This window comes from Rousettus aegyptiacus, unplaced genomic scaffold, assembly GCF_014176215.1.
Source record: "Rousettus aegyptiacus isolate mRouAeg1 unplaced genomic scaffold, mRouAeg1.p scaffold_m13_p_12, whole genome shotgun sequence".
Lineage (NCBI taxonomy): Eukaryota > Metazoa > Chordata > Mammalia > Chiroptera > Pteropodidae > Rousettus > Rousettus aegyptiacus.
In genome coordinates this window covers 64,458,197-64,472,082 of record NW_023416287.1, presented here as the reverse complement: position 1 = coordinate 64,472,082, position 13,886 = coordinate 64,458,197, and the positions used below count along the sequence as shown (strand labels likewise).

Below are 13,886 nucleotides of genomic sequence, written 5' to 3'. Positions count from 1 at the left end.
CCTGCCTGGTGCTTCTACTGCTCTTCTAGAACATTGTGTACCCTTTTTATCTGTTTACATGTTCTCTTTCTTTTTGCACTGTGAGCTCAGGAATATAAGAATAGTGTCCAATTAATCTTCATATGCCCAGAGTTTAGCACAATAACTAATAGTTCCTCAATGCATATTTTTAATGAAATGAATGAATGAATGAGTTAATAGACAAATAATTCTTAAATGTACCTTTTGGTATCTCATGGGTTTTAAAGTGAATCCTTAGAGTTCACTTTCGAATGTTGAGTATATGTGATCTACATTAGAAATTCTTCCTAATAAATCTTCATTATATAGACCACACCCATTCTCTTCCTCTTTCCTTCAATAACTTTGGACAGCTATAAGAATTTAAGCTGTTTCACAATCATTTTTCCTATTCTCTTGCCATATCATCCACAGTTTAAATAGCACTAGCTCCCTTGATATTTTTCAAGGATTTTATTTTCACAACTTTAAATACGTGTTGTTTTACTACTTTAACTTATTTATAGAGTTGTTTTTTTTTCAATGAGCCTTTTTTAAGTGTAGAACAATAAAAAGTGCAATTGCTCACTCCCCTAAAGAATATGATCAGAAAGGCATTGTGTTGGCACTTAGGAAGGAAAACATCAAGCACTAGTGTGTTTCATCAATGTCTCTCTGCAAACATAACACTATAAAACAGAAAAAAAAAATCTTTGGAAGAAATTGCAGCTTTCATTCCTTCCAAAAAGTGAAAATAAAATCATTTTTAGTTTCTAATTAACATGCCAGAAAGTATCCAAAATAAAAAACTTGATATTGTAATAACACAATCATAATTTCAGAACACATTAATAAAAATATTTTAATTAAAATAAAAATAAGTCGGTTTTGCTTGAATAGCTAATTAAAGTGCTATTTCAAGTCTCCTTAGCCTTAGTAGATGTTAGTATACTCCCCACCCCCAGTCAAGTGCTCAGAGCTGAAATCAATAAGAATTTATTAAAAAATCTTTGACCTTTGCACAGTTAGGTCTATGGTAGTTTCTAAAGAAATATATCACAGTCTTTGAGGAACTTATAAGCTTTCTTCTTTTGAAACTAACATATGTATGGGATTTTGTCTCTTAGACAAATCCCCAAAACACACAGCCAGCTTTATTTGTGAAACAACAAAATTAAGCCTTCTCTTTAAAAAAAAAAAAAAAAACCAACATGGGAACTACATATAGGGTGACACCTATCCTAGAAGCCATAGAACCCTGATCTAAGGCACGTCTTCCTCCCTCTCTTCCTTTTTCTCCCTTCACTTCTTCCCTCCTTCATATTTCTGGTACCCATCACATTTTTACAAATTCCAAAGAAATAAATTCCACCATCTCCCTTAGCTAGCATTCACTCATTCATGCTACCAACATTCATTGACTTGCTAATATTTCTAAGTACTATATTAGGTATAAAAGTCATAACAATGCCTGAGTCTGACCCAGCCTTAGATACTGGGCATTTTGCTGGGCATAAAGCTACAGAGATGACACAGTTTCGCCTCAGTGAGCTGATAGATCCTTTATGTGTGACACCCAAAGACAAGCCATTTTTAATATACTGTATCATGACTTGGCAAGTGTACGATAAAGGCACCCATTCAGTACAATAACTGCACAGAGAAGGGAGTAACAAAGCAATACTCATTGTCAGGAAACTCCCTTAGATACAATTTTGTGCTATTACAGAGAAACAAGCTCTCTTGGTTCTTGCACAGCCTCCAAAACCCAACACATATATATATATATATATATATATATATATAGATATATATATATATATCTATATATATATTTTTACAGATTTATACATCTCGAACTTACTGCAATAATTTTGTCTCGAGTGGGACTATGGAAACCTGGCTCAATGTGTGCAGAACAAGTTGAGAGTGAGGGAGAAAGTACTGGCAACCTTTAGGTTAATTCAGAACATTGACCAATTCCTCACTGGATTCAGACCATGTGAATTTCTTAAGGGATTTAGTTTTCTAGACTAACTGTCCACAATGATCAAACCATCCCCAAATACACAAAACATTTCCATTTATTTATAATCTGCATGGATAATAAAGTCCAAAATTAATAGAAAAAAAGTAACAGAGCCTTTTCTGTGGATTATTTATCAATAATATCTATCAAGCACTACTTCATGTAAGATTATTTACTATATATCTGTTTCTCTCTGCAGAGAGGCATTCACCAAATTGCTAGATCTTTGCAGAAAGACTAAGTGGTAGAATTAAACTAGTAAATTTATAAACATTTATGTTTCTCAATTACTCTTACTCAAAAATTAAAAATATATTTAGGAAAAAAAGTTCTTTACAATCCCATGGCAAAGAATACTCATTCAATATTATTAAAGCGACGCATCCTTCAGGTTTTATTTGTTTTCAACAGCATGTAATTGCTATTTGAATTTGTTTCAGTGAGTGAATATTACACAAATATATATTCTAGCAATACCATGCTTCCAAAATATCATTTATGTTGCCAGTTTAGATAACTCCACAGAAAAGAACACTTTAAAAACAGAAATTATATAATTATAGATAACATAAATTATGATATCAAGAAATCAAAATCCAGCAGAAAAAATGTGTAAAATGCAAATGGATTTTAAATGCATAAAAAGATGCTCAATTCTATCATAATTAAATAAATGCCAATTTAAATTTTAACTAGATACCCATTGTTCACCTACTGCATTGGCAAAGATACAGATGTAAAGAGGGGTATGATGTAATGATATCCATCAAGATCTAAAGTACATCAATTTTTTTGGCCCAGAAATTTTACTTGGGGGGATTAATCTTTCAGATAACTCCTGCGTATATGTGTTATGTGTCCACAAGGACTCTAGGCAGAGCACTGTTTGTAATAAGAGCAACCATCAATGCATGTCCGCTTCTCTCCATGCTTAGTGCTCCTTCCTAATCAAGCCTTCATCCTCTCTCATCTAGACCACCCTATCTGATCTCTTTCTTTTCCCTCTTCTACTCATAACATCCATAGTAGCCAGAGTAATATTTTTAAAACATAAGTCAGATTATGTCATTCTGCTACTTAAAACCTCTCCAGTGTCTTTCCATCAACCTAAGAATAAAACCCACATCATTTATCCTGGTTTATAAGGACCCACCTACCAAGACTCTGCCCCACTCCTAACTTCTTCTGATGCCTCTTTGGCCCTTACCCTCAGTGCTCTGGACATGAAAGCTTTATCTCAGCTTCTGAGGCATCCAGCTCATTCATGCTTTAAGTTCTCTGCGTGAATTCCTTCCCCTTATTTTCTAATGATGGGTCCTTTTCCCCCTTGAAATACCTGAAGAGCCATTCCCCAGAGAGACCGTCCCTGACCACCCCAGCTAGAGTAATAACCAGGTGCTCCCTCTCTAAAACATCATCCATTTCATTTTATTTCTCTTTAAATCGTCTGTCACCACCTGGCTGTGTTCCTATGCATTATGCATGTGTGTTCTTCTTGCCCCTGTAATGTAAGCATTGTGAAAGCAGAGATACTATCAGTGTAGTTCCCTGCTGTACTATCAGCAACCAGAAAAGTGTCTGCCCTTAATGAGTGTTAAGTAAATTTTGTTGAATGAATTAATACGTGGCCATCAGAAGGGAATAAAATATATCGTAGGATACCCATCAAAATGAACAATGTGAGGCTGTTAAAAAGAACGTGGTGCTCGACAGTCCAGGGCAGGGCGGTCCTCTGAGCAAGACTGTGCCATCACACCTGATCTGCCCTGGGTCTTCCTCCTAGACCTCATCTCAGATCTGTTCCTGGTCTTCTCGCATTCTTGATAAACTCCACACCTATGCCTCATGGTCTTTGCACTTGCTGTTTCTGCATCTGCATCCTGTACGGCTCACATCAGTCAGTCCTCTACTCAAAAGCCATCTACTCAGAAAGGCCTTCCCTGACCACTATCAAAATTCCTCACCCTGTCCTTCCCTCTCCTCTAACCCTGTCTTGCTTTTTTTCATTGCACTTGTCATTTGAAAGAAAAGGGCCTATTTATTTGTGTATTTCCCTGTCTAGAACATTCCTCATTGCTATTTCTCATGACCTCTCCAGCAGGTAGACATTGTCTGCCATAGAGTAGCAGCCCAATAAATACTTGATTGGTGCGGAGAGAATAAGTGAATGTATTCTTGAGTGCAGAAAAGCAAGGTATGAAACAGTGTACTCATTGAACATTGCTGTCTTTTGTATTAATGAAAATGACTCATATATATAATCTGTCTTGGAAAAAAAACCCAAGGATGCAGTAACAGTGATAGCCTCTGTGGTAGTACCCTTAGCCTGAGCATCAAAGAAAGGAGGAAAACTTATTGGTCTTATATATCCTTATCTTTTATAAGACTGTATTTTTACCATGGGTGTTAATTACTTTTTCAAAACAATTAATAAGTACATCAGATTTGACAGTTTTGCAAGTTTATGTATTTGAGGTCACAAGAAAATCAAGGGCCTCATAAATGTTACATCAAAATGATAAACATTCAATAACTATTTACAGAGCAATTCTATAACCTTAGCATGGTCCTATGCAATCTCTTGTTTGGATGTTCATGAAAATTTGTGATTATGAAGGATACCTATACTTTCTAATGGAAAAGGTATACATTCCTTAAATATAAAATAGGAAAGGAAGCAATAGTGTGAATCTCTAGCAAAATAAGGCCCTCATAAATACAACAAGGCCTCCTGCACATTTTATATGTCAAGAAAAGGGCTTCTATGCCCAAGAGACTGAATCTGCTTGCAATATTGAAATATGCCCTCACTGTTTAAAAAAATAATAAAAATCCTCTGCCGATAGACCCTGCCCATCCTTAAATGGCTGGTTTCCTCAGTGTTTTTCTTGCTCCATCACACAAATGTGTCCTACTTTTAAAAAACACACTATTTGAATATCTGGATTTATAGAAAAAGCTTTAAAGGAGTGTCCACTAGCTTTAATTAAGATTCCTTTAAATATGAAAATAATAAACATTTAAAATATGATTTAATACAAAAAATTATACAGAAAGTTCAGGAACACCATCATTGAAGACACAGGTACTCAGTAATTACTTGCTGGTTGGATGAACATACCTATTGAAAATCAGTAGAGTGAAATGGATAAGAGCGTGGGTTGGGATCCAGATATCCCTGTGTTTGGATTCTCTCTGCCATTCATTAGCTGAGTATGACCTTCAACAAGTGACTTAACTTCTTAAAACCTCAGTATTCCCTAGAGAAATAAAATGAATGAGTAACACCTCCCTTATAGTTAGCTGTATTAAATGAAAGATATAGGTAAATTTAGGTAAATAAAATATACATATATTTTATTTAGGTGTTATATTTTATAATGTATTATAACATATATTATTTCTTTCACTTAATTTCTGCTTGCCTGAATGAGAGCAAATGAAAGGCAAGAACAAAACATAAGTGTTGTTATATTTTCAGATTTTCAGAGCTGTAATACAGGGATCTATATATAAATATAATTATATATGTATATATCCCTCATACAGTGCCTGGCATATAGTAAATATTTGGTAAATGGTGGTTATATTGTGAAAAGTAACCAGAATACTCTGAGGGTTTGAGTGTTTTCATATTTACAAAGACAAATTTTGTGCATAATATTCCAGGACATTATATTACACTGGTGCAAAGAGGAGTAAAAAACTGGGTGACTGAAATTTTTTATGGTCTTAAAATTATGGAGAAACAATTAACAGGTATGTAAGTGAATTGTGGCAGATATTCAGCTTGTAACAATTGTAGACATCTATTGAATGTATGATGATTAGTCATTATACAGAGTAAATACTGTGACTTAATATCTTCTTCAAGTTTATTTTATAGTATTATCCACTTCTCACTTTTTAATTAAAAATAGTAAATATAAATGCTTTATTTAATTTCTCAGAATATTAGGTGTTTGGAGTGCAAAAGACAAAAATGTTAAAAATTGCTTCAAATTTGGGCACTAAATGAGCATATTTCCGCAGATGACCAAATGTTTCTTCCTTGTCAGTTTTCTGGCTTTTTTTCTGTCTTTCCTTCTAGCACTTACAGTTTGTCTAATAAAGTTGGGAATTCTCACAAAGGGCCTTATAAACACTTGTTATTAGATTTTAAATCTGATTTGAAAGTGCTTCTCTCCTGCTCCCTCTGAGTAAAGTGACCTTTTTAAATGGAGGGAAGTGGGTTTAGATGACAGTCATGATAAATGCGGTCATGTTCACTCAATAAAATAAGGCCCAGTGCATTTGAGGATAAATCAGTGAAATGTACAGCCCCACCTGTCTGTCTCCATCATTCATTTCCACTGTCACTTTCACAGTGGCTGATGGATCACAGTTGCTGTAAAATTAGACAGCCTTTAATCTCATTTCATCCTGATTAGCTTCTCTTTACCCTTTCCCTCTGACTCACTGACTGACACGCTAAAAACTCACACTGGGCTGCAGATGAACATAACAGTGCAAACTTCTCCTCCAACACCTGCATGTGAGGGTGAGGCCAGTGTCCACCTCTAGAGAAATCTAGAAAGGGTCAGGCATGTATATTTTGTTATTTAAAAGATAATAAGTGCAGTACCTAGTGCCGTTTTAAACAGCTATTTGCCCTTGCTCACTGTCCTATTTGTTTTACTTCCCTTCGGGTTTAATCAGAAATCAAGGAAATCAAGTCTTTTGCAAAACTCAAACACTGATTTAATACAATTTTTTTTTCCTAATAAATTTGGAGCATTTTACATTCAGGATAATTTCCAAGAGCTTTTCTGTGTATTTATAGCCTCTCGATTCATGGTAATAATTCAAAAAAGACAATAATTCGGGAATGAGAATACTGAAATACTTGTCCAAGAGATATAGCAGACAAGGTTTAAAAACAAGAGTAAATATGTGTAGAAAAATGAGAATATCTTTCAAGTAGCTTTTATATTACAACTTCAAAGACCTCTCTTATTTTGAAGGTTTCAATAGTTAGCTTAATGCAATAGCTTCATTTGTTTGCATAAAGCATAACAATAGGGTTAATCAAATGAAAAAGAGGCTTAAGAATAAATCATGTATTATTTCCTTCACTTAATTTCTGCTTGCCTGAATGGGAGCAAATGAAAGGCAAGAACAAAGCACAAGCGTTGTTATATTTTCAGAGATTGTGCTTTATTATAAAGCTGGACTTCGAGTTAAAAAGATGATACAGTTTTTCATTACTTGTATGATTTGGGCATTGAACTAACCAAAAAATTAAAATAAATGTTGGAAGACTGGCTGTCTTTCAGTAAGTTGCTTATAGTGGATGGCCTCTGTTCTTACACATGTCTCACGTGAATAGGTACATATAGGTGATAATCAACGCTATAAGTTTACACTGACCAGGTGACATTGTAATGAACCGGAGAAGCACCAGACTGTTCACCATAAACATAATACATAGGCAGCATAGTTTTATTTTTGGTATTTTGAAACCATCAGCATAATCTAAACAATGAATTAATTTTTTAAAAAAGACGTTTAAAACATATCCAGTCTCAGTTGCTCAATGAACCCAATGTATACTCTGCCCCAAAGGATTGTGAGAAGTGAAACCTGTAGAATCTATATGGTTAAAAGCATTTCCCAAAGAGGTCCCCAAGACAACTCCCTAAGTCAATTGACCTGATTAATGTAACTCACAAATCCATGGCATACCTGATTTCTGCATTATCCCCCAAATCAGGGGTTTACATACCAGTGCCTTTTCCTTTGTGGATATAAGTTCAAAAACAATGAATAGTCACAGTAAAAATAAATGATAAAATAATCATAACTCTTAAAATACTTTACTAAAAAGCTTCAATGATCCAATTTGTTCTTTCAGGAACTGTGATAGGTTTCAAAGCTATGCCTCTTTCTTATTATTTTTATTTACATATCTTTGTTGGTTCATATCTTTCAATGTGCAGTCTGAGAAAAATTTTAAAAAAATAATTTAGAAAACGAAATGAGAAATATACATCATCCAAAGTGAGTCAGATATAAGATAGGTGCTGTCTCTCTCTCTTTTCCTCCCTCCCCATTGGGAAAAGAGCGCAAAGCGAGAGCTGGCCCTGACTCATATTGATTCCTCACTGCACTGGTTTCTTAAGTGCTCTGCTGATCCGTGTCAAGCAATAAGTTCCCTGCCTGAACGTGCACTTCACCTCTCCATTTGTCCTCACCTAGATTTAAGGTGCCCAGATGATGAGATGAACAAGGACATCATTTTTCCTACTGGTGTCACTAGGCCCAAACCACTGCATGTGATATAACTAATGCTGTGTACATTTACATTTACCATATGATATTAAAATAGCAGGCACTAACACTGTTCTGCACACGGGCTGACAGGGACGTCCTATTCTAGTGTGTGTCTCCCAAAAGAGAATGTAAATGAGAACAAATACAGAGAAACCTGGCTTTAGAGGGTTTCTGAGTAACACCCCCTCCTCACAGCCACCACACTGGGGCAAAGAGAAGGCCGAGATGAGGGGAATGAACATTTGTGATGTTCCTGACAGTTTTTATCTTCGTTACAGAAGAGCTCCTAAGCAGATAGATAGAAAATGTGTGATTGTGCTGCTAATGACATCGTACAGGAAATTAAGCGTATACATTTGGAGAAGGCATTAAATCAGCAGGACCTTAATTTAAAAACTTAAAACTGTATGGAAATTCAGCTTGCTCATTGCTGTGGAATAGAAAGCTACCAAGCACCCTGAGTCTGTTTATGGAAAGACTGCCAGCAAACCAGAGCACCGTCATGGCTCCAAGTGTATGCAGCGCTATTTCTTCCAAAAAGTCACCCCTAGCCCTGACCATTTGAGGGTGTCAGTCATTCTTTTAGAACGATATCCCCATCATCAGGCAAATGAGGAGAACTTCAGAATCAGAAGCAGCATGACAGGTTGTTCTTGACTAATCTGTGGAATAATATTATGTAAAATTAATCAAAAGGGGTTGGGTTTGCAGTCGCTGTGTACACACCACTGAGCCACTGTGGATTGATGGGTGTCCCGCTCTGCTACCTAGGCTCTCTCCTTCCTTCTGACTTCATCTCACATTTCATACGCTTTAGTGAAAGCAAACAATGGGTGAGCCAAGGGGCAAGTCCTAAAGTGGAAGATTTCAGACGTCTTTCTTTTTCTTCTTAATTCCAGTTATGCCATACAATAGTGCCCACCACTGCGTCGTGGAGGTAGAGAACTTCTTGTTCGTGTTGGGCGGAGAGGACCAATGGAACCCTAATGGTAACTACTAAACACCTTAATAGTAGCTGCTCAACAAGTATTGTGCAATGAAAGGCACTGGTAGCAGTCCATTCTGTAATTACTGTGGAAAATATATTTCTGTGCAGCAGGCACAAATGAAGTAGTCAGTGAATTGGGCTGACAATTGGAAGGAGGGTCAATCACTGAGCTAGCAGAGTTCTATGCAGTAGAGCATTCACTCATCGACTGTCTGGGGATTTAGCTTCGCAGTAATGCCCCAGCCCCTCTCCTTATCCATCCCCTGAGGAATGCCACACGCACAAGCACAGACTCCCTAGAGGGTGGCAAGCTGCAGCTATTAAGAATTCTCGCCACCTTCTCCACCACTTTTCTCCCATTTTATCAGTATAACAATGCAGTTTCAATAAATAAGCATTACCTGCAGTCGTGCGCTACAAAACCTTCACTAGAGTTCTTTTGCAGCATTTGTTATTACTTGAGACCCATTCTCGTTGCCCCACCTTTTGCAAGGGCTCATTCCACAGATCATCCACCATCATCCCTGTTGATGTGATTACTTCAACAATTTATTGCGAAGAGAAATTAAACACTTTAACACACTCCCTAAGCCAAGCACACGGAGAACACTGCCTTGCAGAATAGGCAAAATTATCAAGGTATTTTTGGAAAGCTTGCGCAAGAAGGAGGAGTCACAGTTGTAGCCTTCTGTGTAACAGAGATAATTATGACCGAGAAACCATAAAACAGCTTGCAGGTACACATTTTTACTTTAAAACCCCAGAACATCCAGCTGAAATTACATATACTGCATATATTTTATTGTGAATGTTCTCCTTTAGCATCTGCACTAAGGCAAATTATAGAAAATTGTTACATCTGTTCACTCTAGAAAATCTTAAAAGAAAACAACCCAGGCCATCCTCCAAGAATATTTCTTTGAAGTGAGGGGGACATTCTTTCCCAAGACCTGCAGCTTTGTTGGTTCATATCTTTCAATGTTGGGAAGGAGACAGTTCTTTGGATTTGTGAGAATCAGATTTGGAATGGGAGGAAAAATGATTTTTAATATCTCTCCTCTAATTTATCTTTCCAGTGGTGGATTTGATATGTTACCATACGTACAATCCACTACAAACTGCCCATTTACTATTTAACTTGTCCTTTCTCAGAAATGATTTCAACTGAAGAGAACATTTGTAAGTAAATATGCAGTGCACAGTCGTCAAGTTTACCTAAGCAAAGAATCTGCAAAAATTTCATTTTGAAGGCTAGATTAAACTAACACAAGACACACACACACACACACAAAAGGCTGGAAAGTCCTGTTTCTGATGGCAATGCTTCTTCAGCCCACCTCTCTTCCCAGGTGGATTAGGCTTCTGTCAAAATGCCAGTTTCGGTGCCACAACTCAGTTTTCACAAAATGCTGTGAACCCCCCATTCCTATGACATAGACCTTCATCAACACCTCCTGAAATAACCTGTAATTGCTTTCTGTTCAATTTCTATCAAATATACAACTAAAAGGATTGGAGGGGGAGTGGTTTAGGGGAGAGTTTAATGGACATATTCTTTCCTCTGGTCCAAACAATCAAGATTTTTATCTTTGAACTAATGTAAACTCCCCTAAAACTATGCCATTGGACCTCACCGGCTCGCCTCGCCCTACCCCTGAGAAGAAGAGAGATTTGTTTTAAAGCCCTCAGTGAAGATGTTGTAAGAAAGGCTGTAGAAACACAGTGCTGCATTTCCTGTAGGGACGCCATGCACTGTCACCTTGGACTTCTCATGTGCTCCCTGCGAAGACCCATGTGACAAATTCTTGTCACACTAAAATACTGAGGTGTTTTTTGAGAATTGCTATTCTTGTAATTTAATGTGCCTCCTCTTTTGCTTTAGCCACTAGAAAGTTCAGAATTGAATTTTAGTAAAACCTTAATAACTGTATTTTAATTTTACTTTGAGTCTCAGTATGGGCCTGGCAACTCACTCTTTCTGTAAGACCCTTTTTAAAACTGTGGGAGTTCCACCTACAGTGCTGAGTCATTCTGTCCCTGACTCATTTGGCATGTGAAGTCATTTATTATAGATTTGCAAAATGCCGATGAACCACTGATTGGCTCTCCTAAAAGGAAGAGAATTATTACACGCAATTATGACGCAAGCGGATCAGTCTTTTGTCTGTCCATGTCAATCAGTCAGTCATTGGCTGAGGCCGTCCCCCAGCTTGAGGGTGAGGATGAGCAGTGAGGTGGCCTGTTGATCTGAGGGCAGTTCTACAGAGAGGAAACAGCTGCGATTATCAGCACCCAAATTCACGGCAGGTAGGGAATGAGTGCACTAGTCTGGTAAAGGGATCTGAGCTGGGACCAAAAGCACACATTCATCACAGTCCCTTCAACATGTAGCTTTGTATTCCATCCACCAGTCAACCATAACTGACTTTTTTAGTATTAGCAGTAGTTTTTATTGAGTACTCTTTTTTTTGGCCAGGAACTTTGTTAAGCACTCACCTCATCATTTCACTTAATTCTCACAAACCATCCTGTGAGGTCTATCTATTTCATGACTGCTGTAGTCCCACTATGAGGAGACTAAGTATGAAGAGGTAAAATAACTTGCCAGGACACACAGCTTGCAGAAACTGAGCTGATTCCAACGTAGGTCTGACTCCAGAGCCTCAGTCTTTAACCCCATATTATACTGCCTCCTCTCATAAATATAGGTATCTGGTTAGGCATTAAACAACAGTCATGTTTCTGACATTGATCTTGTGAAATTAAATCAGCATGTATCACAATGGAAAGTGGCTCTCTCAGAAAGAACTCTTCTTCATTTCCCATTTAGAAAACCATCAAGAGAATCAATCATCTAAAAAATATGAGATTTTCATGTTATAATACCTCATTCAATCAAAAAGTAAGCAATTAATACCAAAACTTATTTTAAAAAATACTAATCTTATAATAATATATAGCTTGCTTTAATTTAATTTCTGACAGGGAGGAAAAGTTAAAAATCCTTGGATTCAAATATTATGTTTGTCAATTTTAAAGGTAAAATCTCCTTAAATTAAACTTTAGTTCTTAAGAAAATGGTGCCTGAGATGCAAGTCCTTTAATGAAATATAAGCAGGATATATATGTATTTTTTTCTACTTAGCTATAGTTATTAACTTCCTTAATGTCATTAGTGATAAGAATTCATTATAATATTCTAATATATCTGCATGTATTCTATCAGTGCCCCAATTTACAGAGAACCAGTTTACATTTATCACTTACTGATGACCAACTTCCAAAATAACTGCTCATGGAGAATTTCCTTTCCTTCCCATTTCCTTCTCTTTCACCGCTGGCTGAAAACTACCACCACTTTGCTCTATTTTACCTATTATCTAAATGACCGTCGACAGTGGTGTCTGGTAACAGGCCATCATCACAAAAAGAGAGGTAGGGAAAGACTTAGAAACAAATGGAAAAGATAAGAAGAAGCCAAAGAGTAAAGAGTAATCCAAATTTCCATTGCATATGGCCACTACTCTCAAGCTGCCCAATAGTCTCAACAGAAGCCACAAGGATGGAGTGAATAATGCAATTTTATCTCACCTTTCTCGCTTTAACACATTAATTTCTTCCTTCATTATCCTCTCCCCATATCCTTTACCAACTCCCGAACTGCTTCCTTCTTTTTACCTCCCCAATTTTCCATCATTGCCCTTTTTGGCACCACTGACCCTTCCTCTGGAAACTTTCTTCATCTCACATGCATATCACACTAGCCCCTGCTTTGCCTTTTCTCTGAGTGAAGGTCATTACCATTACAACCAGAGGCAAACCTCCCAGTTTCTACCATCACAGCTCAGCATGTGAAGGTACTCTCTGCCCTCTTGCCAAGAGAAGGTAGGTATTTTCTCCCCAATGGAAATTCTAAACCAAATTTCACAGAGAAACATTCTTATACATGATGAGTATGTTCTATATTCCTATTAATACCTTTAATCTTCAGATTTATTTTAGAATTAACCTTGAAACTTAACTATCAAGAATCATTTTTTTTCTACAGGGAAATGTAGAATTTGCAAAATCTACATAGAGTCTCTTATAAACCAACTCTAGACATAATTATTTCTTGAGTTAGAGCGTTCCTTTGTGGATTCCAAGTTCTTCAAATCATTCTCACTCCTGGAACTCTTAGCTCTTTCTGTACATCCCCAGATAGAACTTAATTTACCACCTAACCAGACCGTCCAAACCCTCCTGCATGATCCCTGGGACTCACGATTTCACATCAACAAAATCCCTATAGCCCTTAAACTTTCTAATGGTTCCTTCAGCTTCTTTTCTAATAAAACCCTCTGAGACTAGTGTTTTCCCAGCCACTCTCTCTAATGGGGACAGTGTTTTCCAACCCCCTCATTCTTGACATTATTGGGGACAGGTAGCTTTTTTACTTCCTTTTCATTGCCACTCCCACACCCTTAAAATCTACCACTTTAAGGGATGTTTGCAATTTATATCACCTGCTGCCCCTTTTTGTGTGGCAGCTATTCACTGTTTTCCTGGTACTGTCAT

At 36.9% G+C, this 13,886-nt stretch overlaps 1 protein-coding gene across 2 annotated transcripts in view; it reads left to right on the top strand.

Annotated features, from left to right (window-relative positions):
- KLHL14 (kelch like family member 14) overlaps positions 1–13,886 on the top strand; it is a 93,631-nt gene that overhangs the window by 62,269 nt on the left and 17,476 nt on the right. For both annotated transcript variants that reach the window (XR_004953705.1, XM_016166742.2), the window contains one exon: positions 9,241–9,330. Coding sequence is in view for 1 of the 2 variants with exons in the window: in XM_016166742.2 (XP_016022228.1) it covers positions 9,241–9,330 (90 nt within the window). In the remaining variant the exon portion in view is untranslated. The remainder of the gene's footprint in view (positions 1–9,240; positions 9,331–13,886) is intronic.